This window comes from Bos indicus, chromosome 14 (genome assembly GCF_029378745.1).
Source record: "Bos indicus isolate NIAB-ARS_2022 breed Sahiwal x Tharparkar chromosome 14, NIAB-ARS_B.indTharparkar_mat_pri_1.0, whole genome shotgun sequence".
NCBI classification, from domain to species: domain Eukaryota; kingdom Metazoa; phylum Chordata; class Mammalia; order Artiodactyla; family Bovidae; genus Bos; species Bos indicus.
In genome coordinates, this window is record NC_091773.1 from 25127022 (window position 1) to 25152801 (window position 25780).

A 25780-nucleotide genomic window follows, 5' to 3' on the forward strand; every position below is an offset into this window, starting at 1 on the left:
CTTGCATGAGTGCAGAAGGTATAAATCTCTAAGGACCCTTTACTAAAATCGGGAGGGGTGGGGTTTCTTCTCGCATCGCTGACAGCAAGTGACCCCGAAGTCACAGAAAACAAGTTAGGGGAGGTCAAATGTCAAGGTCACACGGGGAGCCTGTTAAATACCAGATGCTGGATGAGCAGGGGCGGTCATTCTGACTCTCACCAAAATGTGAGAACACAGTAAGGTCAAGTTCAGAGAATGAAAAGTTCACAGAAGACGAAAACTGCAGTGCAAGGAGCTCTCCCTGGCCCGCAGTCCACTTACCGGGTACCCGTTGAGAGGCTGGAAATAGAGGGTGGTGTCAGTGACGCAGGCGTGGCCAGGGTTCGTCACCAGAGGTGTCACCATTTCTGCTTTGCATTCCATGTGCAGCTTTTCAGAAACACTTTGGAACCTGAGGATACGTTTTCCAGCAAAAGCAAGAAAAATCAGAAATCAATCTACTTTCTAGGCTTAACTTTATCTGAGGGAGCTCCAGGGTGACTCTGCAGAACAGGTATCTAAACACAACACTTAATATAAGAAAAGCGGTGACGTAAGCTAGTCGCCTAAATAAAACTGCCTTTCTTTTAATGGGTACAATGAGTACTGATTTTGAAAAAATAGATGAGGTTATGTATCACAGAAGAGAAGACAGACAAGTGAAAAAACTTGTCAAACAGGCACAAGAAGAAACAGACAACCTAAGTAGTCTTACGTCGAGTGAATAAATTGAATAAGAACACTTCAGGCCTGTATGGCTTTACCAATAAATTCTACTAAAAATTTAAGGAAGAAATACAATCCTGCACACATTCTTTTGGCAAACAGAGACTAAAGGCATTTCTAAACTCATGTTATATGGCAAGCATAACCCTGATAGCAAAACCTCACAAATACACTAAGATTTACAGAGCAATATCCATGAACAGAGATGTAAAATCCTTTACAGCCACAACTACTGAAGCTCGTGTACCCTACCAGAGCCAGCCCGGGCTTCCCAACAAGGGAAGCCACCGCAACGAGAAGCTGTGCCCCGAGATGAAGAGTAGATGCCGCTCGCCACAACCAGAGGAAGTCTGAGCGCAGCAACAGAGACCCGGCACGGCCAAAAAGAAAAAGGAATTTAAAAAGTCCTTTATGAAATGCTAGCAAAGAAAATCCAGTAATACGTAAACAAAAAAAGCAATACATCATAAGCAAGTTGGATTCACCCCACGAATACAAGGTTGTTTTAACAATGAAAAACCAATCAACATAATTCATACTATCAACAGAATGAAAGAAAAAAGATGATCTCAATAAACGCACAAGAAGCACTTCACAAAATTCTACATTCATTTTTGAGAATACTCTCAGCAAACCACACATAATAAGAAACTTCCTCATCCTGATTAAAGGACAGCTATGAAAACCTACAGCTGGCATTCTTTCGCAGTGAAACATTACACCTCTTTCCTGTAATACCAAGAACAAGGCAAGAATGTCTGCTCTCACCACATCTGTTAATCAAACTGTGCAATGAGGCGAGAAGTAGAAATAAAAGCCTTAAGAATTTCTGTGAAACTGTCATTATTCACAGATTAAACAATAATGGACAGATGAAACACTATAGAATCTACAAAAAAAACCCCCAAAACAGATGGCTTTACCAGCAAATTCTGTAACATTTTCAAAGGTAGTATAAGACACACATCTCACAAAAAGGTAGCAATAAAACAGAATATTACAAACTAATCTCATTTATACACATAAGGTTCTAGCCAAAGCCAACTAATAGTAAATTTTGAATTTGGAAAAGCCATAGGATACAAGGTCATTGTTTAAAAAAAAATGAAAAAAAAAAACAACCCTATTTTCTATATACCGTAAAAAATGATTGGAAAATAAAATTTTGATAGCATCAAAATCTAGGATTATGCTCAAAAGACAGCAGCATCCACATACTATAATATAAACATATTATATATATATATAGTATTAGTATTAGTCGCTCAGTCATGTCTGACTTTTTGCGACCCCATGGACTGTAGCCCACCAGGCTCCTCTGTCCATGGGATTCTCTAGGCAAAAATACTGGAGTGGGTTGCCATTTCTCCTCCAGGGGACCTTCCCAACTGTACATAAAGGAGACTTCATTAATGTGCATTAGAGGATACCCCAGGTTAACCTGTTATAGAAAACTGTCTTTTAAGTCTTTAAATTCTATACCAATTCTATACCTCTGGTTGGCAGATTGTTTCTTTATTTAGGTTTTAAGGTGAATGACCTGGGGCTATTTGTTTCCATCAACCTGACTGCAAATCTAAAGGCACAGTTGAAATGTCTATTTTTCTTGCCATCCTCAGAAGAGATTGCTGCAGATCTACTCTATGATTCTCATTCTTTTCAGCTTACAATACAAATAGCTTATTATTTTTTGCAACCTATGTCTTATAATAAAACAGTGCTGAAAAATTAAATAGAAGAATGTTCAGTTGCCATATAGGCTACGAAAATGATTTGCTGGTGATTTTTAAGCTTGATTCTAAATAGATTTACGAAGAATGGCACTTGGAAGATGTGGTTCAAATTTTGCTATTTAAGGTATCTTGAAATTATAGGCTCACTCTCCCTAAAATTTCAAAAAGTGTAGAGCTGAGGCTCTTAAGGGTATAGCAGTGATAAAAGCTTTCACAGTCATTTCTAAAAAGCAACACTTCAGAGTTTTCTGTCTCCAATGGTTCTCTAATATACTTGTAGAAGGAAGGCAACAGAAAACCAAGAATAAAGATAGCTGAGCTCTCCACAATTGGGCTTCCTGCTTACTTTCCCTGTTCAAAGAAAAGAGGAGACACCATCTTGCAATAGAGGCTTCATAGGCAACTGGGCTTCTCCAGTGACAGTTGGCATTTGATGCCCCATATCTCTTGGTTCTTCTTGTTGCCAATGGTCGGCCTGGCAATGGTGGTGAAATGGGAGCAATTAATCTGTAGATGAGGGAGGGCTTCCTTTAACAGTTGAAGGGTACTGTCTGGTACGATTCCAAAGACTTGTAGTGTTTTTAATGTGGGAATTTCTCCAAGTTCAAGTAAAGTTTCAGGTATTATGTCATAGCACCAACTGAGTGATAGGTGTTGGAGGTAGTTGATTTGATAAAATTCTGGAAAGCAGTCATTTTTCAGCATGACACTATCACTTAAGTCTAGGTGGACAAGATCGGGACATCTTCCAACTAAGGTAGAGACATCTGATCTCTGCAGGTTCTTTCGGTACCCGCTGAGGTTCAGCTGGGTGATAGTCTCTGACACAAGCTGTATATAAACATATAACATGTATATATATAAAACATGTTATATATAAACATATAACAGTACAGGGAACTGGATGAGGAGAAAGAACTCTTTGTCCTGTCTTTACATCTTTCAATCTAAAATTAATCCCAAGTATTTTAACGAGGACATTTCGGGTGTAAATGGGGAAACCTGACTACGGAGCCATGAGCTGCCTGGCATGCAGATTATTGCTGCGTGAGTATCGTGACAGTATGGAGGGCGGCAGAGATCTTCCTGTAACGGAGAAATGTTGAAGTAGTCGCGGGTGAAGTGTGAGGGAGTCTTGCAGTGTCATTTCAAATTGCTCAGGAAAAAGTTATACACATATTTTAAATACATCATACCAACATACATATGCACATCAGCTGTACATGTATACCTATTTATATAACATATAGACACACGTGTGTTACTTACGTACACACACACAGCAAGCAACAGTACGAGCATGCAAAGTGAAAGTGAAAGTGAAGTCGCTCAGTCGAGTCTGACTCTTTGCAACCCCATGGACTGTAGCCTACCAGGCTCCTCCCTCCATGGGATTCTCCAGGCAAGAGGACTGGAGTGGGATGCCATTTCCTTCTCCAGGGGATCTTCCTGACACAGGGATCGAACCCAGGTCTCCCGCATTCCAGGCAGATGCTTTAACCTCTGAGCCACTAGGGAAGCCCATGCAAGGACCAACGCAAATTACGCAAAATGTTGACAAATTAATACTTCGTGACTCACAGGGAATCTGTGTTCACTATTACCTTTTTGACTTGTGAGGATTTGAAATTTTTCAGAATGAACAGTAGGGAAAAAAAATATACTTCAATAAAAAAAGTATTTCCTTGGAAGTATGATGAAAACTTATTTAGCAAAAGTTTATTTTCTTTCGTTTAGAGGAATTATATAATCCTGCAATATTTCACTTTATGTTGTAAATATTTCTCCCCCAAATTCTTCAGCCTAACACTCTGGAGACTGGAATAAGTTAAAACTTTCATGGTGAACCATTTTTAAAATTCATGTCATGCTGAAGCCCAGGATTAAAGTCTAAATTGCTACTTAGAAAAATTATCCATTCTAAGTAGGTCAAAAGAAGCTAATTCTTATTATATAATTCTTATTCTTTTCCTTTCTAAAATGAATGCTATACTTGCCCTTCTGCAACACATTTAACTGGAACATCCTACAAATACAAAAATGAAAAGTAATGCTATGTAGGTGAAACAGAGAAAGAACAAACATAACCATAGAAAAGACATTCTTGGCAAATGACTTTACCAGCAAACTCTCTAACATTTTTAAACATAGTGCAAGGCTCACAAATCTCATAAAGGGAGCACTAAAACAGAGTATTACAAACTAATCTCATTTATACACATAAGCTTTCAGCCAAAGCCAACACGGAATAATCTATTCAACCAGTATGTTCTACTTTGTCCTACTTTGTTTTGCTAAGCTGCAAGGATACAGCAAAACACAAAAATCTAAAGTAAAAATGACATCTCATGACTAGAGACTGCAATAATCCATACCTGAGATTTTATACACGTTAGACAATCTATACATATATATTAAGTAAATGGAATTGAACAAAGTTTAGCAGGGTTGCTAAAAACAAAATGAATACACAAAAATATACTTCATTCTACTTGTCAACAATAAAGAGAAAATGACATATTTTAGGATACCATTTAAAACACCACTAAAATATGAAGTACTTGGAATAAATCTAGCACAAGAGAAGAAAGATCTTTACAAAGAAAATTGTAAAAAAGAAAAAAAAAAGACACTAAGGAAGACTTAAACAGAGTTTCATTGCAATCGGAGTAAAAATCCGAGTATACTTTTCTTCTATGGAACTTGACAAGCTGATTCTAACTTGACGCAGGATGTGTAAGACCAAAACACTGAAGACATAAATTAGAAAGGAAATGCCATGCCAGATACTAAGACACAGTGATTAACACAGTGGTACTGCAGACGGAAACACAGACAAATAGCCCAGATCTACTTAACAGAAGGAAATCTACTTAAAATATGGGAAGAAACAAATCAGAGAACAGGTTAATATGAAAGTATAGTTACTTGCAGAAAATATATTGTATACTTAGAAAAGTGAATACTTTACCCTCTGGAGGAGTTTCAAACTCACAAGTGATATAAACAAGTAAGTTCTTTAGAAAGAAAGCATTTTAAAAGCGCATTCAGAAGAGTAGAGAAAAGGGGACTGCAGAAGGAAAGACTCGAGAGTGTAGGGGTGACGAGCTAAATGCCGTCACAGCAACCTGAGCAGTGGGGGCTGGTGGCCTGAACGGAGGCAGTAACGTTGAAAGGATAGAAGCTCACAGACTGGGAGGTTCTGGGGGACACCATTCCCCAGGCCTTCAAGAGGCCAGGAGCCCCCGGACTCTGCCCTGGCATTGAGGCCGGGGCTGTTGCCCCAGGTCAGCAGCTTTGGGGCGAGGCAGACGCCAGCACCCATCATCGATGGCAGACACACTGAATGAGGCCTGAGATGACAACGCCGCTGCTTTCACCACCAGGAATCAAAATCATGGAAAACTTACCGGTTTTTGTCGAACGACGTCCTAGCCAAACGGGACTGCAAGATAGCAGTTATCTGTTAAGACAGAATCATTTAAAAAATATGGCTGTAAGTATCTGTAAGTGACACGTCAATGCAGGTTCATTCACAATAAAGATACAGGTCTTTAGAAACTCACCATGGCAGTTTGGTCCCCCAGTTTGTCCAGACAGGATGCTCTATGAAGCTACGAGTACAGAAATATACACGGATTTATTTCTCTCTCTGATGATAAGAAGATAGTTCCTTAGAAGCAATGAAACACAACCACCATTCTGTTACTCAGTAACAGGTAAGAGCCATTCTAAAACATCTATGACTTCTTCCTAATGTAGAGTTTTCAAGTTCAACACATTCAAGTAAATCTCATTCAGATTTATACCAGAGGTTATGGTTTTGGTGAGATGTATGAACATGAAAATTTTTTTTAAAAAGTTTGCCAGTGAATATCTGAGAAGAGCTCTGACTTACTTGAAGCAGTGTCTCCACAACATCTTCCACTTTCCCTGAAACATCCAGCTCGAAGACATACTCCATCATGCCCTGAAAAAGAGGAAGATGAACTGAATCAGAGGAGAACAAGCACATCAGGACCTATCATTTTGAGAACATTTGCAACCCCTGCTGACAGGTGCAGGCAACTCCCTCAGCCCACCTGGGAGATCTACTTCTGTGTTTACTATTTCCTTCCTTCCACTGCCTTTGGGCTTAGTTTGCTCTTCTTTTTCTAGGTCCCTGAGGTATCTAATTAGGTTTTTTAATTTGAGATCTTCCTCTTTTCTTAAGGTAAGCGTTTAACACTCTAAACTTCCTTCTTAGGATGCTTTTGCAGCATCCTAGGCGTTTAGGTATGTTTTCGTTTTGATCATCTTGAAGTATTTTTAAAATTTCCCTTTTTATTTCTTCTTGACCCACTGTTTGCACAAGAAGGTTGTTTAATCTCCACATACGTATGAATCTTCCTGCTGCTATGGATTTCTGGTTTCACTCCACGGTGGCTGTTAAAGATACTTGGAATGACATCAGTCTTGTTAGACTTACTGACTTCTTTTGTGACCTGACGTGTGATCTGTCCTGGAGGATGTCCCCTGTGCCCGTGAGACAGTGTGTCTTACTGTCCTTGGGCAGGATGTTCTGCATGTGTCTGTGAAGCCCATCTGGCTAGAGTACAGTCGAGTCCTGCTTCCCGAGTGATCGTCGGCCCGGATGACCTGCCTATTATTGAAGGTGGAACGTGGAAGCCTCCTCTGTTCAGTGCAGCTGTCAGTCTCTCCCTTCAGCCTGTCAGTGCCGGCTTCACACACTCACGTGCTCTGAGGCTGGGTGCACATACTGTTGTGACGGTTACTTTTTATGTGTCACAAACTGCACTCTTCTCTTCCCCACGAGGGTGAGTATGCTGGGCTGCATCTGCCTGTGTCTCTGGCTCAAAGTCTGGAGCAGCTGCACAAGCCCAGCTCTTTCCTGTTTTGGGAGGAGGGTCCCCAGACATCTAGAGCATTATGGGTCCTGTCAGAGCTCCAGGACAGGTGAGAAGATGGGGACTGGGCATTCCCTCCAATCACGTGCACTGTTCCAGGGGAGGGACTATGGTGAGACGATGCTCCAACATTCCTACACCTTCAGTGTGGCTCACTTCACTCTCACCTGGGCACAGGGCACTCTGAGCCGGTTTCTGGATTTCTCACAAAGGGAATTCATCCATGTACTGTTTCTGAACCAGTCTCCCCATCAGAGGAATAAGGGTTTTCCCAGTCTATCATCTCTCATCACCATCGTCAATGTCATCATGCCCCCCTTTAAACCTGAGAATCCTCTGGTGTCCTAATTCACACTGGAACAAAAGAGCTTTTCTTTGCTTCAGACAACCTGACCCACTTCCTTTGACGTCACTTTTCAGCAGATTTGTACCTTGAGTAGGCGTCAGGAGAACCTCTGCAGTGAGGGTGCAATGACCTGTGGTTCTCAGCTTGGAGGGGGATGGTCCTGCCACCCCTGCAGGGCATTTGTCAACATGTGGAGGCGCCACACAACAACAGGGGACAGTGTGTGTGGGGGGTAGCACTCAGTGGGTGGAGCAGCCTGTAACGTGAGGGACAGCCCCTCACAGTGAAGAAGCAACCTTCCCAGATGCCAACGGCACTGCCTGTGAGTAACAAGCGCTCAGGACTCACTGCTCCTGACTGACCGGCGTGCACAGGTGCTTCCTGCACATAAAACCTGGAGGTGGCTACTGGGGGCCAGTTGTCCCAGCTGCTGCCGAGGACTCGCATGCCAGGCCGGCCTGTGACCAGGACTGCCATCTAGCCAGCAGCAGTCTGCTCAGACGTGGGGCTTTTCCTAATTCAGAGGAGTCATGACAGGAGCATTAGGCCCATCTCTAGGTCCTATAAGGTCTCCTCTGCTACATGCTACATTAGACTACATGCTAAACTGCAGCATGGGTGTGTGCTCAGTCTCCTCTGTTCATGGTATTCTCCAGGCAAGAATACTGGAGTGGGTTGCCATTTCCTCCTTCAGGGGATATTCCTTGCCCAGGGATTGAACCTACGTCTCCTGCCTTGGCAGGCGGGTTCTTTACCACTGAGCCACTTGGGAAGCCACAACATTAAGTAAAGCACAGAGTGGTTGCATGTGATGTCTAGTGACGAGTCCTGTGTTCATGGTCCTTCAGAGCTTCTACCCAATCAGGAGAACTTATACACTTGTTGCTGCTGCTGCTAAGTCGCTTCAGTGATGTTCGACTGTGTGTGACCCCATAGATGGCAGCCCCCCAGGCTCCCCTGTCCCTGGGATTCTCCAGGCAAGAACACTGGAGTGGGTTGCCATTTCCTTCTCCAATGCATGAAAGTGAAAAGTGAAAGTCAAGTCGCTCAGTCGTGTCCGACTCCTAGCGACCCCATGGACTGCAGCCTACCAGGCTCCTCTGTCCATGGGATTTTCCAGGCAAGAGTACTGGAGTGGGCTGCCATTGCCTTCTCCTGAGCTCTTAAATAAGGGTATTTTATAACGTATAAATATTTCTGTAACATTTAAAAGAAGTCCTCAGTGATTCCCATTAAATATGATGCATCTTCTGATTTCAATTTTTAACCTAATAATTTAAGCCTTTCCCCCCACTAATAGACCCACTTATTTTTAAGCTAAAAAGTTAACTGAAATCTTTTGAACTGAAGTCTGTGGCTCCCTTGGATAATTTTGTTATAACTGCTAAGTAACAAGCCTTTAAATACCTGTTATCATTATACTCCATCAAAGAAGTTAACACAGACACAGAACCTTATTGCTCAAAATCACTATGGAAATTGTTGGGGATGAAGGAAAAACCTTACTTACCCTTTCTATTTTATATGGTGCAACAATGTTGTGTTCTTTAATGAAATACACCTGAAAAAGACAAATAAATAGTTGTAAAATAATTAAACGTTGTCAGTGATGAGCTGATGGATGTTACGAATCAAATTTAAATCATTGTTATTTAACCTCTATTTCCAAAAGCATTTGCATTAATGTTAGTATGGCTTTAAAGTTCTGATGTTAAAATAACAAACATTAAATTAAAAAGAGATTCATCAAGGAAACAAGGTAGCAACCCCTGCAGGATCGATACAATGTTTAAGATGGCTTGTCAATGTCATCACTTGAGCCCAGTAACCACACAAGTGAAGGACGCTAACCTAAGTGTTCACTGTCTAAGAAATGATTAAGACAGTCACTGTGGTATGAAATCCATTCATCAACATAGAGAAACCTCTCTTTTCTAGAGGCACAGTTTTCACATGCACCAGGCCACTTGTCCTCACATGGGACACTAGCAACCACATATCACATACACACACACACAACCAACCACATATCTCACACACACACATGCCCCAGAGCATCAACCTCCTCGCACGTGGGCCCTAATCCCGCCCTCCCTCCAGTTAGGACAGAAAATTTGCCTCCCCCACATCCGTCAGCTGTTCAAAAACGTAGTTCCTACGATCACACGATGCACTTTCTCCCGTTTAAATGCACTACAGATTAAAAAACACTCCTTTGGTCTCACATCCTTTTACCCCTTTTCTGTTCATTTTAGTGGTAAAACTCTTTGCCAGAGCTGATGTACTTTCCAGGGCCCAAAGCAGGTTTTCCTCTCATCTGTGTCACTGCAGCCGTTCCTGATGAGGTCAGCGAGGACACACAAGGTCGGGGAGGATGCACAAGGCCACTCTTCTCAGGGCTTGGATTCTGTTTCTCAGACGCGACATAGCCGGGCCCTTCCTGGAGCAGGTTTCTAGCCGGCTGCGCAGCACCTGCTCCAGGTTCTCCCGACCTCACCGGCTGCTTCCTACAGCTTCCCAGGGCCCCTGCTTCCCTCCCCGCAGCCCCGGGGCCTAACAAGTGTCTGTCATTCCAGGCCCAGCCTCCTCCTGAAGCCCAGACAGAGGCCTCCAGACGTCGGTGGCGCCTCCTCCAGGTCACATCTACAAAGCCTGCTCCCACATCGAGCCTCACCACTAGCCCAGCAGCACCTCTGTCAGGGTTTCTTCAGAGCACACGGGGACGCCGACCCCTCTCACCCTCCCACAGCCACCAGCCTGGGCCACACGCCTGAGTCACTACTCCCAGATGCTCGCCTGGTGTCCCCGGCTACCCCAGGCACTGGAGAGAACCACAGACGGAGACCAATCAGACCGGGGCCCTTCTCAGCGAGGCATCCGCCGCTGCTGCACTACGGTAGCTCGTGCATGACTTCTCACGTTCTGGCCTCTGGCCTGGTTCACCTTCCTCATGGCATCTGTCTCTGCCTGATGTCAGAGAAGACATCTGCTCACTGCTTGCTGTCCCACTGAGAGGTAAAGTCCCTGGAGAGAGGGACTTCAGATATTTTATTCTTCCCTCTATCTCCCTCCTCTCTCTTGGGCTTCCCTGGTGGCTCAGAGGGTAAAGCGTCTGCCTGCAATGCGGGAGAACTGGGTTCAATCCCCAGGTCGGGAAGATCCCCTGGAGAAGGAAATGGCAACCCACTCCAATACTCTTGCCTGGAAAATTCCATGGACGGAGGAGCCTGGCAGGCCGAAGTCCATGGGATCACACATAGTCACACATGACTGAGCAACTTCACTTCTATCTCTAAAACCTTGACTGTGATACTTACAGGATGCATGAAGAAAGTGAGAAGTGTCAGTCGCTCAGTCCTGTCTGACTCTTTATGACCCCATGGACTGTAACCTGCCAGGCTCCTCTGTCCATGGAATTCTCCAGGCAAGAATACTGGAGTGGGTTGGATGCCCTTCTCTGGGGGATCTTCCCGACCCTGGGACTGAACCCAGGTCTTCTGCATTGCAGGCAGATTCTTTACCATCTGAGTCACTGGGGAAGCCCAGGATGCATGAGTACTATTGTTGATACACACACACCCCTTCCTCTTTATTTTACCAGCAAAAGAGTATATAGAAGCAAAGCTCTCTAAAGGCCAAAGAACTGTGTTTCTAAAGCACTGTGACCTAGTAAGTAATCACACACACACACACACACACACATTTTCTTTTCTTGGTTGTGCAGTTAACCCAGGAAACTTAATATTTGAAAGAGTAGCTTATGTCTAGTTGCCCCTTGATATAATATAGCTGATTTTGAGCTTGTTATGAGACATCTTACATAAACTACTGAAAGGCAATAGAAAGATTTTGGTTCTAGGTTTATTAAAATTATATTAAAATGGGTACTTTTATAACAGAAACCACACTTCCAATTTAAAACCTACCTACTCCTTTCAAGATACGGACTTTCCAGAATAAAGCCACAGTGCAGAATGATACTGTAGTAATAATGAGCATACAGCTGTGGGCCAGAATTATTAATAATGGTGTTCCTTCCCCAAAGTAAGAGATGGCGGTAACTGCTTTCATTTATGCCAGTCAAAACTAACAGACATTCTAAAATTAATAGAACCATGGAAGGCAGACCTGGAATATCAAGTACCCTGATATCTCCCAGCTTTCATAAAATAATTTTCAATATACACTAAAAAGGGCCATGAACAAGAGGGCTGCGTGATCTGACCACCACTGGGAGGCTCTCTGCTCCAGACTATTCACCCTGTGAGACTCGCAAGGCTTTGAGTCAAGTCCTGAAGTGAAGAAACCTCTATATCTGTTTCCCACGGCTCTTCCTACATTTCACAGAAAGATACTTTTCTTTGAATACTTCAAGGATCTGGGGCTCTGCAGAGGGGAGGCAACCCTGCTCTCCTCTCTCCCTTTCATTTTCAAGGTGAAGAAGGTGAGATTCACAGCAAAAAGACAGGGCTGACGGGCTTCCCAGACGGCTCAGTGGTAAAGAATCCACCTGACAATGCAGAGGATCCCTGGGTTGGGAAGATCCTCAGAGAAGGAAATGGCAACCCACTCCAATATTCTTGCCGAGAGAATCCCGTGGGCAGAGGAGCCTGGCGGCCTACCATCTATGGGGTCACAAAGAGTCGGACACGACATAGCGACTAAACAACAAAAATGAGCTCTACTCTTACAATTTTTTAAAGATCTACAGGTGAATTAAGTACAGCTGACCCCTGAACAACATGGGCATGAACCACGTGGGTCTACCTACATGTGGACTGTTTTCAATAAATACATTGGGAAATTTTGTGGAGATTTCGGACAATTGGAAAGAAGATGAACTGTGTAGCCTAGAAATATCAGAAAAATTAAGACCTAAGTATGTCATGAGTACATAAAATGTATGTAGATACTAGTCTATCGTATCATTTACAACCATAAAACATACATGATAAATTTATCACAACTTAATGCGCAAACTTCCTGACCAGACGTGGCACCAACTGAAGTGGAGAGAAAATGTAAATAACTATATAGAGACACAGCGTGAAGCCACAGTGCTCCCTCCCTGCAGCTCACACTGCACCACGGCCATAGCTTCCTAGCCAGCCCCTGTGCGGAGGTCAAGTGTTGAGAGTAACCTCAAAAGGCCACAGGACACCGTTCATCGTTCATCTCCCTGTGAACAGTCATCTCTTCAGTAAACTCCACTGCAGTACAAAGTGGTTTCTCCTGGTTCTTGTGCATCGTGTTCAGTGTCAGATCGTAACCTTGAATAACACCACGGGACCACGTGGTGCCACTAGTGATGCTGGCAGTGCTCCAGAGGAGCCGAGAAAAGTCACGACACTACAAGCAACAGCCGAGCTACTTGATGTGTGTACCGCTGACTGAGCTGAGGTCCACAGCGGGGGCCGCCCCCGTGTCAAGATAAACGGATCCTGCATTAAGGACCATGGTGGAAAGGAAAAGGAAATTCATGAAGTGGTCACGCAGCTAGCCTGCAGGCAGGAGAACCTGGCACTTTCTGTGAAATACTTCTTTATCTCATGTTTAAAATGCAGCTTTTATGTGGGTGCAGGATTGCTGTAAGAAAGCCACACCTATAGATGAATATGAGGTCATCACATGACAACTTAAAGCCAAAGGAAGGTGAAGGAGCTAAAGCTGGAGAACTTAATGCTAGCAAAGGATGGTTTGATAATTTTAGAAAGAGGTTTGGCTTTAGAAATGTCAAGATAACAGGAAAAGCAGCTTCTGCCAACCAAGAGGCAGCAGATGAGCTCCCAGACAGCATGAAAAATATCTCTGAGGAGAAAAGATTATCTGCCTGGACAGGTTTTTACTGCAGATGAAAGTGCCCTCTTCTAGGGGTGGGTGAGCAGGGAATCCACAAAGGACATTCATTAGGAAGAGAAGTGACGACCAGGAGTTAATACGGCAGGCTGAGATAGGCTAAGTCTGCTGTTTTGCACAAGTTCAGTGGAGTTGATGACCAGGACTGTCCTGATCTATAAAGTTGCTGCCTCTAGCCTTGAAGAGCGGAGAAGGCAATGGCAACCCACTCCAGTGTTCTTGCCTGGAGAATCCCAGGGACAGAGGAGCCTAGTGGGCTGCCGGCTATGGGGTCGCACAGAGTCGGACACGACTGAGGCGACTTAGCAGCAGCAGCAGCAGCCTTGAAGAGAAGAGATGACCACAGCTGCCGTCTTTAGGTTGCACAGCAAGAGGGCTGGACAGCAAGGACCCTTTTCCTGGATTGGTTCCATCGATGCTTTGTCCCATTGATGCTGTCAGGAAGTATTTTGCCAGTAAGGGACTACCCTTTAACATTTTTTTAAATTGGACAATACCCTGGCCACCTCGAACGATTTCAACACCAAAGCTGTCAAAGTGGTCTACTTGTCCCAAAACACAGTATCTCTAATTGAGACTCCAGATCAAGGGGTCATAAGAACCTTTAAGGTTTGTGCGCATGGTGCTCTATGGAAAGGGCTGTCAATGCTGACAGCTGGAATATCTTCAGTCTGTAAGGACCGCACCACTGAAGATGCCCAGGTTGTTCAAGAAAAAGCCATGAATGCCATTAAGCTGAAAACCACACGTTCCTGCTAGAGAAAACTGTTCAGATGCTGCGCACAACCACACAGCATTTATGACAGAGCCAATCAGAGTATGGATGTGGCCAAAAAAGAAGGGGGCTGAAACGTTTCGAGACCTGGATCTCAGAGAGATTCAAGGACTAATGGACACCGCACCAGAGGAGAGAACAGAAGACAACCTGATGCAGACAAGCGCTCCCAAACCAGACCTGAGGAAGGAGACGCTGTAAGCGCTGGGTAATAAGCTGACATTAGACAAGCTAGCAGAAGCGCCTGGGTTTTTATTTTTTCCTGCCTTTTGACTTCTTTTTACAACATGGACCCTTCTACGACCCAGGCGCTGAAACTAAAGCCAACTGTGGAAGAAGGATGGGTGCGTAGAGAAACACTTTTAGAGAAAAAAGCAGAAAAAGACAGAAATTATGATGTATTTCTGTAAATTTAAACTGAATGTGTCTGCCTTTCCTGCACCCCCACCCACCCACCTCCTCCACCCCTTCCTCCTCTGCCCGCCGAGACAGCAAAACCAAACCCCCTCTTCCTCCTCGGCACGAAGACAGACGACAAGGATGAAGACCTTTGTGACCATCCATTTCTACTTAATAACTAGCAAACAGTCACCCTGCTGTGCAGTTACTAAACTTGTAAACAGATGACAAACTTATAGTATTGATAAACCCAGTACATACTGCAAACGTGTCTTCTCTTCCTTATGATTTTCTTATAACCTTTTTTCTCTAACTCACTGTACTGTATGACTACATAATATAATACATACAACATATAAAATGTGTTAATAACCATTTATGATCCCCTACAGGATGAAATGGCAACCCACTCCAGTATTCTTGTCTGAAAAATCCCATGGACAGAGGAGCCTGGAGGGCTAGAGTCCATGGGGTCACAGAGTGGGATGAAACTAAGCATGTGTCATCAGCAAGGCACCAGCAGGCTATTCGTAGTAGTTAAGTTTTGGGGGAGTCAAAAGTTATACACGAATTTTTAACTGTGTTGGAGGTTGTCAGAGCCTTGAACTTTTTGCTTTACTCAAGGGTCAGTCGTATATGTCAGGAGAAAAAACATAATTTATCTCTGTACTGCCAGTGTCAACACAGTGCTGGATGCAAAAATCTATACTGAGTAAACGCGAAATGAATAAAAAGTCACGACTCCAAGCTTTATAACTAGACAAGGCTACACAACCCGAGTCCTGCCTGGGTTGCCATCACGAGTCACCTTGAGCTCACTGAAGTGGTGGGCGCTGGCCTCCCACCTCCTAAATGGTGACGAGGCTACAGGAGAACCTGTAGTCCTTCACCTCAACCTCACACACAGTCAAGACTCCTAAGGGCGAACCCATAGCCGGCAGGTAACACACACACACACTCACCTACCTACCCGAGGAATGTTAAGGATCTCAGCAGGGATCACACCTGCTAAAACGTATTTCCCAGTGACTAAATTTTAAAAGAATTTAAACATCTTTTCCAGCGGTCTTCATTTGAGATTTGAACAAATAATTTCAGTATGCTAAAAAAAAGTGTGTATATGGAAGCCCATACAAACACACACACACATATATAATGTATGTATTTATTCATTTAAATGTTCATTCAGGTTAGAAAAAATATTTACCAAGTGCTCCTTACCTGGCTGAAAATGAGTGAAATCGCCCCAGATACTGTCCTAAAAATGCAGATAAAAGTCATTAAATATATATAGAGAGAGTTTTTTGGTAGAAGTAAAGTCAAACAGTTGCGACAGTGACATACTTTGCAAAGTGTCTATTGGCTTCATTTTCTCCGTGTCTTCCTATTTTTATACAATCCCTCAAAGGAATCTGTATAAAATTGAGAGAGAGAGAGAGAGAGGTTATAAAAATAAGACAAGGTAAAATGCACACAAATATAGGGCTATTTCTCTTCACATTGAAAGTGTGTTTACCTTAATGATGGGTTGGGATATTGAATCCGGTTCAAAAATAACTGATTTTGAACATATTTTTAAGGAGCCTCTGATTTTCCTAGAGATAAAGTACAAAGGGATATTATTAATGAACATAACAAGTCACAGAAGAATCATAACACATTTTAACTAGCATGTAGATGACTAAAGCATCAACTAATAAAAGATCAAAGACAAAGGTATGAAAGGTTGGACAACATAGCAAAATAATTATCCTCATCTCCTAAAGGAAATCAACCCTGAATATTCACTGGAAGGACTGATGCTGAAGCTCCAATACTTTGGCCACCTGATACGAAGAACCTACTCACTGGAAAAGACTGATGCTGGGAAAGATTGAATGCAAAAGGAGAAGAGGGCAGCAGAGGATGGTTAGATGGCTTCACCGACTCAGTGGATAGGAATGTGAGCAGACTCTGGGGGATAGTGGAGGACAGAAGAGTTCACTGTGCTACATACAGTCTGTGAGGTTGCCAAGAGTTGGACATGACTTAGCAACAACCATCACCTCCTCCCTGGAGGTTAAAGAAACTCCACGTGTTGTAATACAGTCTCACTGGTTGAGGACTGTCCGGGAATTTTATTCATTATCACTTCACTTGGCCTCACAACTGCATGAATGTGAAGCAGTTTTCTGATCCTTAAGAAATGCTGATTCCATCCTGTCTGTGGTTAATTCTTTTGACTTTGAATTTCCTACATCTTAAACACTTATTCAGAAGACCATACTGTAACCCTAATCCTTTTTAAACCTGACATTGATTGGGTAAGGGACTTTTCTTCCTTATTTATAATCATGGGAAAATAACAGTTTGAATTTAGCACATAAAATGCTTTTAGTGGTAATTCTGGAGTACATGGGAATTCAAGGTAAAATTGCTTCTTTGAGAATAAGCAATTTTAAAGATGATCTGCCTACTACTATAATACCAAATAGATCAGCTGTCGACCATTTTTCTCCTTTTCTAGGACATGGATAAGGCTCTAGTGAGTCTAGGGCGACGCCTGCCTGAGCATGCTAGAGGCTAGTGTGCCTCACTAGCCTGAAGCCAATAAAAAGCTACACTTTATTGTCTTTTACTGACTGAATGACTTTTATCAATGATCAGACCAAGGCAATAATTTATTATGTAATCAGAACACAGGTTAAGAAATACTAGGAAAAAAGAAACCTTTTAAAAAAATCATCTTAGTTTCCAAGACTATATTTTGTCTACAAGGAAAGCTCCATGGATTTTTTTTAATTACTTGTATGACATTTGAGCTTTTCCTCCAGCCATTCCTTGGTGTCCTAGTGAACCCTTCTCATTCTGCCCATCCCAGGGGTCTCTTAATTGAAGCAATTATTTTACTTGGACTCTAGAAAGACCCACCTGCTCTCCCTGTCCCTGTGTCCCCTCCCTGAGTCAATTATTCTGCCCAAAAATCTCACCTCCTTCCTGGCTTACAAAAATGCCAATGGCTTCCTAGCGCACATGATAAAGCCCCATCGCAATCTGAGAAAGGCCTGCCTCTGTGTACACATGTAGATGTACCAAACGGATGAGCAGGGTCATGGTAAAGGCCATGATATAGTCTACAGTTCTTCTTCCTCAAAGGATCTTTTAAATGTTGATTTTTACATCATTTTTTCTATGCTGTTAATTGCATTTACTTCTCTAACACCCTAAATTACCTAATAATAACTTAAGTACTTTTAAGGCAAAAGCTAAAGAAATACAAATAGAACAGAAAACTCCCAAGTACCAACCCACTAGTTCCTGCAGCTGTTAACATGCAGTCATTTCTGTTTTGTGTCTAACACCCTAGAACCCTACTGGATTTTAGATAAATTCCCAGACTCCTATACTTCATCTGCTGTGCTGTGCTCAGTCACGTCCACCTCTTTGTGACCCCATGGACTAAGCCCACCAGGTTCCTCTGTCCATGGGATTCTCCAGGCAAGAACACTGGAGTAGGTTGCCATTTCCTTCTTCAATACTTCATCTAAACATACTTTAACATGAATCCCTCAAGTCCTTCAATAAATGACCATCATTACACATCTACAAAAAATAATAATTCCTTAATGTCATCCAGGATAAAGTCAGGGTTCAAATCTATTTCATAACTGTTTTTTATAGTTGGTTTGTAAAAGGCCACAATTCCTTTAGCTGATATGGCTCCTAATATCTGTTAATCTAAGACAGTGTTCATTTCCCCGCTTTATGGACTTTGCTAAACACATCTCTGTGGTTTTCATCTATCACACTTCCTTTATGTCAGAGGCAGTGCACACGTACTGCCCTCATATCAGGAGGCCCCAGTGGATTCACATAATACCCACCTTGACACGTGCATTAAAATATTTCTCAGCAGCTTTTCACCTGCTGGTTTAGCAGCCACTGAAGAGTATGTCTAGATCAGGGGTTAGCAAACTTTTTCAGTAAAGATCCAGGGAGCAAATATTTTTGACTTTGTGGGCCATTTGGTATCTGTCTCTATTCAGCTCTGTTTCCCTATTGTCGCAGAAAACCAACCAGATACAAGATGTAAACAAGTGGGTGTGACTGCATTCCAATAAAACTTTATTTAAAAACCCAAGTGGCAGCCAGATATGACCATAGTCTGTGGATCCCTGATTCACTAGGGATTGAAATTTTTAACAATCCTTCAGTGTTTGTTATCTAGAATTTATCAAAGAACAGCTTTAATTATCTATGATTTGGCCACCCTGAAGTACAATTTGTACCAGGAAAGCAGGAAAAATGCTTGATGTTTTTTATCAAGTTTTAGAAAAATGAGTCGGTGTCCTACAATCCTTTGAAGTTAAATGATACACACACACACACACACATACATATATATGTATGAAATTATTTATATCACATATATATATATATCATTATGAACTCATAGGAGTTGAGTCCTTATGATACATTCCAATGCCCTATAGTCATTCTTTTTTGATGCTCAATCTGCTCCTTTTTCCCCAACTTTTCAGGGTGGCCTTGTGCCCTTTTAATTCAGTATGCAATCATTTTTGATATTTTTACTTACCTGCCAGGATAACAAGATGTTCCAGGCTCACCTCCCTCACTTTTCCTGCCCCTAACTTAGACTCAGGCACTTCTCCAAAGAGCCCTCATTGCTTTTACTGGAGAGAGGCATTCACAGGGCAGCTCATTGCTACTGAGCTGTTTCTAGGTCTTTTCAGAAGGCAGAGCTAGAAACTACTTTCTTTTAAAAGAAAAGCATATGACTCCATATAAGCATTACCAACTCAAATCAAAGATCCCAAGGTTTTTACTTAACTCCTTTAATATTAGATCTGTATCTCCTTTGTACTGAAAATCTCGATCTTGGCATTTTTCTTTATCTAACTGTATAAAACTGTGTGTATAAAACAGTTCCAAAATAATACAAAAATACTTAACATTACTACTAAAACAATTTACAATATTTTTTGCAATTATTCCTTAACTGAAAATATATTTCACCAGAGACACAAATTATTGTGTTGTGAAGTTGATTAAAACAATTCTTTTCCGTGATTAATCGTCCAGCTTTCTATATAGCTAGGTTTATTTGTTTCATTTTCTTTTTAATTTTTAGAGTTTTCTGCCTCTCCTGAAATTTAACAAAGAAATAAATTTTATATTGCATATAAATATTCCTATGGTTCCAAAAACAGAGCTATAAAAAAAGGTACATTCAGAGGCATCTAGCTGTCATCTCTGTATTATCTCCTGATCCTCCTTTTTCTATGTAGATAACCATTTCCATTAGCTTTTTGCTTGTGCTTTAAAATATATATATATTTAACTTTTAGAAACATAATCAATATAACAGCCCCATTTTCATATGAAAGATGGCATCCAACACCAAATATTCTTCCCTTGCATTTTTCACTTAATATGTGTTGGAGAAAAATCTACAGTAACACACAGAACCTCTTCATTCCTTTGTTACAGTTTCATAATGCTCCAGTATGTGGTCATTCCATAAGTTATTCAGTCACCTACTAAATTATTTCCAGCATCTTGCTATTACAAGTAGTTCTACAATAAATGATCTTGGACATATGTCCATTTATATACTTTCTAGTGCATCTCTGCATCTCTGAGGTAGTTTCCTACAAGTAGCATTGCTAGATAAATAGGATAATGTACATGCAATCTTGCTAAATATTACCAAATTCACTTCCATGGAACTGTACCATTCCAACCTAATAACTTGAAAATTACAAAAACAGGTTTCAGTTTGCTTGCTTATATTTGTGCTTCAATAACGACCAATGTATTCAATTTTAAGCAGGACATTATTATGACAGCAGAGGAGCATTGGGAGAAAAAAAAGGTACGAAATTAGAGAAAAAAATATGTTCAAAATTCTAGAGGTAAAAAAGCAAGGTTCCACTTTCAATTAGAAAAATAATTATCTAATATGATTGAACGCCAAGGAAACAGATATGCCCAAACCTATCAAACAAAAAGCTAAGTGAGTTTCACTTTGGTTTGTATTTATATAAATAGTACACAGTTTTGATTTAAACAAAAACTACACGAAATTAATGCTTTTGAACTGTAGTACTGGGGAAGACTCTTGAGACTCCTTTGGACTTCAAGGAGATCCAACCAGTCAATCCTAAAGGAAATCAGTCCTGGATATTCATTGGAAGGACTGATGCTGAAGCTGAAACTCCAATACTTTGGCCACCTGATGCGAAGAACTGACTCATTGGAAAAGACCCTGATGCTAGGAAAGACTGAAGGCAGGAGGAGAAGGGGACGACAGAGGATGAGATGGCTGGATGGCATCACTGACTCGTTGAGTAAGCTCCAGGAGTTGGTGTTGGACAGGGAAGCCTGGCGTGCTGCAGTCCATGGGGTCACAAAGAGTCGGACATGACTGAGCAACTGGACTGAACTGAGCACGGTTTTGATCCTTTCAGGATTAAAGGATATTTCATTTTTAAAATGGTAAAAAGTAAAGTGTTTATCTAATACCAAAGCATGTTCTAAATTGTAGCCCGTAGTTGTTAAGTGACAAACCAAGAGAATTAACAGATACATTTTAGTTAATTCAAAGTTGGCATTTTAAACCAAAAAAAAAAAAAAACAACCTTCATTATATACTTTTGCACATACCTTTCAAAGGGTGTGGCCAAATAAACAATCTACTTTTACAGTAATAAACAATAATAATTAAAATATAGAGTATTTTGCTTCTAGTTCAAATCAAATTATTCATTTGAAAGTCCTGATTTTTACACCACATGCACTGATGTTTTATGATCATTACTTTAAAACACCATAACCCAAATAATTGAGCATACAAGGACAAAAGGGATGCAAGAAAAAAGTGATGGAATGAATCAGGGGCCCATCGGGTGGATTTAGGAACCAGACCCAACCTCTGAGGAATTAGTACTTAGCTTTAGAAAGGGCTTCCCTGATAGCTCAGTTGGTAAAGAATTTGCCTGCAATGCAGGAGATCCCAGTTCGATTCCTGGGTTCGGAAGATCCCCTGGAGAAGGATAAATCTACCCACTCCAATATTCTGGCCTGGAGAATTCCATGGACTCTATAGTCCACGGAGTCGCAAAGAGTTGGACACGACTGAGCAACTTTCACTTTCAGCTTTAGAAAATATCTTAAGTTATGGCAATCTATACACTGGATTTATAAATCCCTTTCTTCTCATTACTTTCCCAAAAGAAGGGGAAAACTGTGTGATCATACATTTAATTTTAAAACAGACAACAGAAAAGTCTGTAAGTCTGCAGAGATCTAAAACTCCTCCTTACCTTTCCTTCTGGCTGCCCTTGTGCTGAATGTGATGAGCCGTGTGCTGTTCAAAGTAGTACTCCTCCAAGTTAAGCAGAAGCAAGGAAAATCTACATTTGGGGAGAAAAAAAAAAAAAGGTTAATTTTTTTAACATATTAAGAAAGCAGAATATTTTACACGTGTTCCCAAAGTGCTTTTCCATCTTTAACATCAAAAAATACTTATTAAGTGTGTATTATATGCCAGGCATGCCTCTCCATCCAGAAAGACCTGTCTAGTTATGTCAAAAGTAAAACTGTTTTGTTGCTCAGTCACTAAGTCACCTCTGACTCTTTGCAATCCCATGGACTGTAGCCCACTAGGCTCCTCTCTCCATGGAATTTCCCAAGCAAGAATACTGGAGTAGGTTGCTATTTCCTTCTCCAAATTTGTTTACCAAGTGGATCTATTATTTCTTTACAAAAACTCAATAATTTCAAGAAACAAAACTTATTCTTGCCTGAACAAAGCTCGGAGCCTTCCCACCTACAGAGTTCTCGCCCTCTGTTCCCTGTGACTGCACCCTAGGCTCCTGTACCACACACACCACTCCAGTGTCATGGCTCATGGGTGGGTGAGTGCCTCCTGCTACTCTCACAAGACCACAAGCCTCTGAGAGGTAGATCTTTAGATATTCCCCCGTACTCACTGGAAAAGACCCTGATGCTGGGAAAGATTGAGGGCAGGAGAAGAAGGGGACGACAGAGGATGGGATGGTTGGATGGCATCAGCGACTCAATGGACATGAGTTTGAGCAAACTCCAGGAGATAGTGAAGGTCAGGGAAGCCTGGCGTGCTGCAGTCCATGGGGTAGCAAAGAGGCGGACATGACTGACTCACTCAACAACCAACCTAATGCTTGCACACAATGACTATGTTATAGATAAAATAAGCAAGTTGAAACTGAATGGGATTGAAAAATAGTTGCTTTTAAAGTTTGAAGTGCTTTTTTAAAAACAAAGCTCTAAAGAAATGTATTATTTAGTTGTATGGCCACAGAAAGAAACACATGGCAAAGAACTGGAAGCAACTGTTTTGTTTTGTGGTCAGGACCCAGAAACACCGACGGCACCAGAGTTACAGGGAGGGAGAGGGTCTCATGAAAAACGTGGCACTTGAGCTGGGTCTTGAAGTTCCTGTGTAAGAGGGAAAGACATCTAGATTAAATACGGCAGAACAGATCTCTAGATTAAATACGGCAGAACAGACCTCTAGATTAAATATGGCAGAATAGACCTCTAGATCATATATGGCAGAATAGAACCTAGATTACGCAGAACAGACCTCGAGATTAAATACAGCAGAATAAATATGCATGGTTTATTTCTGCTCCCTCTGGGAACAACAATACAAAGTAAACAGAAGTATTTTTTAAATAGTAAAAAGCCATAGACTAAAGAAAACTGGAGGGGCACACAAGCAAGTGAGAAGTAACGGTAAGTTTGTGAGCAAGACAGTGAAAGCGGACAGCCAGTGGATGGAGGAATCAGCAGTGACCAGAAACCAGGAGAGCGGATGCCTCCAGAGAAGGCACCAGTCAGGAGAAAACCCGAAGTTCCACGACTGCAGGAATAAGGCAGCAAGAAGGCAGGGATGAAGCCAAGGTGATGCTGAGAGTCCGAATGAGGCTAGTCACCCAGATTCCTCCCCTGGTAGTTCTCCCGATACACAGTTTTTCAGTAACAAAGTTAAAAAAGAGGCTCCCAACTAGACATCAAGCACGGTGCAGAGCGTGAGAAGGTGGTTACACAAAAATCAGGAAGACATATCACACTCCAAGTAGCAGTCTGGTGGATTATCTTTGGAAAAAACTAGTGCTAAAGAAAAGACCCATGGCTACCAGCATTTGAAAGAGCATCATCCCACACTGAAGCCCAGCAGAAGAGGCCTGCCCACGAGAATTACATGCTTCACCCTTAAATATAAGACACCCCAGGATTACCAGCTTCCAGTGTGAAAGAAATAGACCAAGCAAGCAGAAGAATACAACCTGAAGGACTAGAAACGTGTACAGAAAAAGAGGTCCAAAGACTATAATTAACATCCTTACAAAGAAGAAATTATATCCATAAACCAAGATATGGCCCACTTAAAAATTTTGAACCAACAGAAAAGTAACTCATAAACTAAAAATAATGACAGCAGGAACCAGCTCTACCATCACAACAGGCAACTTTTATTGGCCTGTTCTACACTGTAAAATCCATGAACAAGAATTAATCATAGGCTAAACTGCCAGAGCTCAGTGTAAAATGCTCACTATTAGTACCTACTGTGAATTTCAATACAATCACAAAAGTTGGGATTGCTAGGAACATCCTTTGATGCATCAGATAATTTCCAGGAAGGTATAAATCAGAGAGATAGTTACTAAGTACATTGCCCCTTACTTTTAGCTTGTATTAATATCTTAATAAGCTGAAATGCTTTGCTTGGGCAGGAGCTAGGCAACCCTTCCTCCTTCATCTCCCCACTTCTCTTAGAGAGAGGGTAAACTAAAGTATTTGTCAGTAAGACAATGGCATAATTTTGTGGCTGTAAGGCAATGGCACCCCACTCCAGTACTCTTGCCTGGAAAATCCCATGGGCGGAAGAGCCTGGTAGGCTAAGAGCTGGACAGGACTGAGCGATTTCACTTTCACTTTCATGCATTGGAGAAGGAAATGGCAACCCACTCCAGTGTTCTTGCCTGGAGAATCCCAGGGATGGGGGAGCCTGGTGGGCTGCTGTCTATGGGGTTGCACAGAGTCAGACACGACTGAAGTGACTTAGCCGTACTTAGCTGTAGCACAAGTAGCCTTCATAAACAGCAAGCTCTTCCATATAAATAAGATATAATCGTATCTTTAATATTGTTAAAATGTCATACTTAGCCAAAGCATAATATTGTTAAAATGTCTATACCAGCCAAAGCAATCTATATATTCAGTGTTATCCCTAACAAACTCTCAATGCCAATTACTGCAGAAATAGAAAAAAATCCTAAAATTCATACAGAATCAGAAAGCTAAAATAATTGAGAATAAAAAAACTGGAAGTCTCACAGTTCCTTACCAAAAGATATTACAAAGCTATAGTATTAAAACAATGTGGTCCTGACATGTAGACCAAAGGAACAGAATAGAGAGCTCAGAAATACTCTCATATCTAACGGATCTTCAACAAGGGACCCAAAGTCACACAATAAGGAAAGAACTGTCTCTGCAACAAATGGAAATCTGGGTATTGACATACAAAAGAATGATCCTGAACTCTTCATAATATATATAAAAATTAACTCAAAATGAATTAAAGGCCTAATTTTAAGACCTGAAACTATAAAACTCTAGGAGAAAACATAAGGGGAACGCTTCATGACACTGGATTTGGCAATGATTTCTTGGCTATGACACAGCAAGCCCAACAAAAGCAAAAATAGATAAGTGTAACCACATCCGACTTCTATGACACGGAAGTATGACTACTACTCTGCAGCAAAGAAAACAGTCAACAAAGTGAGACGGAGGGATTTCCCTGGTGGTCCAGTGGCTCAGACTCCATGCCCCCAGTGCAGGGGCCTGGGTTCGATCCCCAGTCAGGGAACTAGATTTCACGTGCTGCAACTAAGACCCAGTGTAGCCAAATATTAACAAAGTGAGAAGGCAACCTACAAAATTGGAGAGAATATTTGCA

At 41.7% G+C, this 25780-nt stretch overlaps 1 protein-coding gene across 1 annotated transcript in view; it reads right to left on the reverse strand.

Annotated features, from left to right (window-relative positions):
* Positions 1 to 25780, reverse strand: part of NSMAF (neutral sphingomyelinase activation associated factor) — a 66509-nt gene that overhangs the window by 25788 nt on the left and 14941 nt on the right. Inside the window, exons 2-10 of the mRNA XM_019973742.2 lie at positions 22089 to 22178; positions 16280 to 16358; positions 16108 to 16175; positions 15985 to 16021; positions 9244 to 9294; positions 6379 to 6450; positions 6047 to 6094; positions 5891 to 5943; positions 304 to 433 (exon numbers count right to left, since the gene is read on the reverse strand). Of these exons, the coding sequence (XP_019829301.2) occupies positions 304 to 433; positions 5891 to 5943; positions 6047 to 6094; positions 6379 to 6450; positions 9244 to 9294; positions 15985 to 16021; positions 16108 to 16175; positions 16280 to 16358; positions 22089 to 22178 (628 nt within the window). The remainder of the gene's footprint in view (positions 1 to 303; positions 434 to 5890; positions 5944 to 6046; positions 6095 to 6378; positions 6451 to 9243; positions 9295 to 15984; positions 16022 to 16107; positions 16176 to 16279; positions 16359 to 22088; positions 22179 to 25780) is intronic.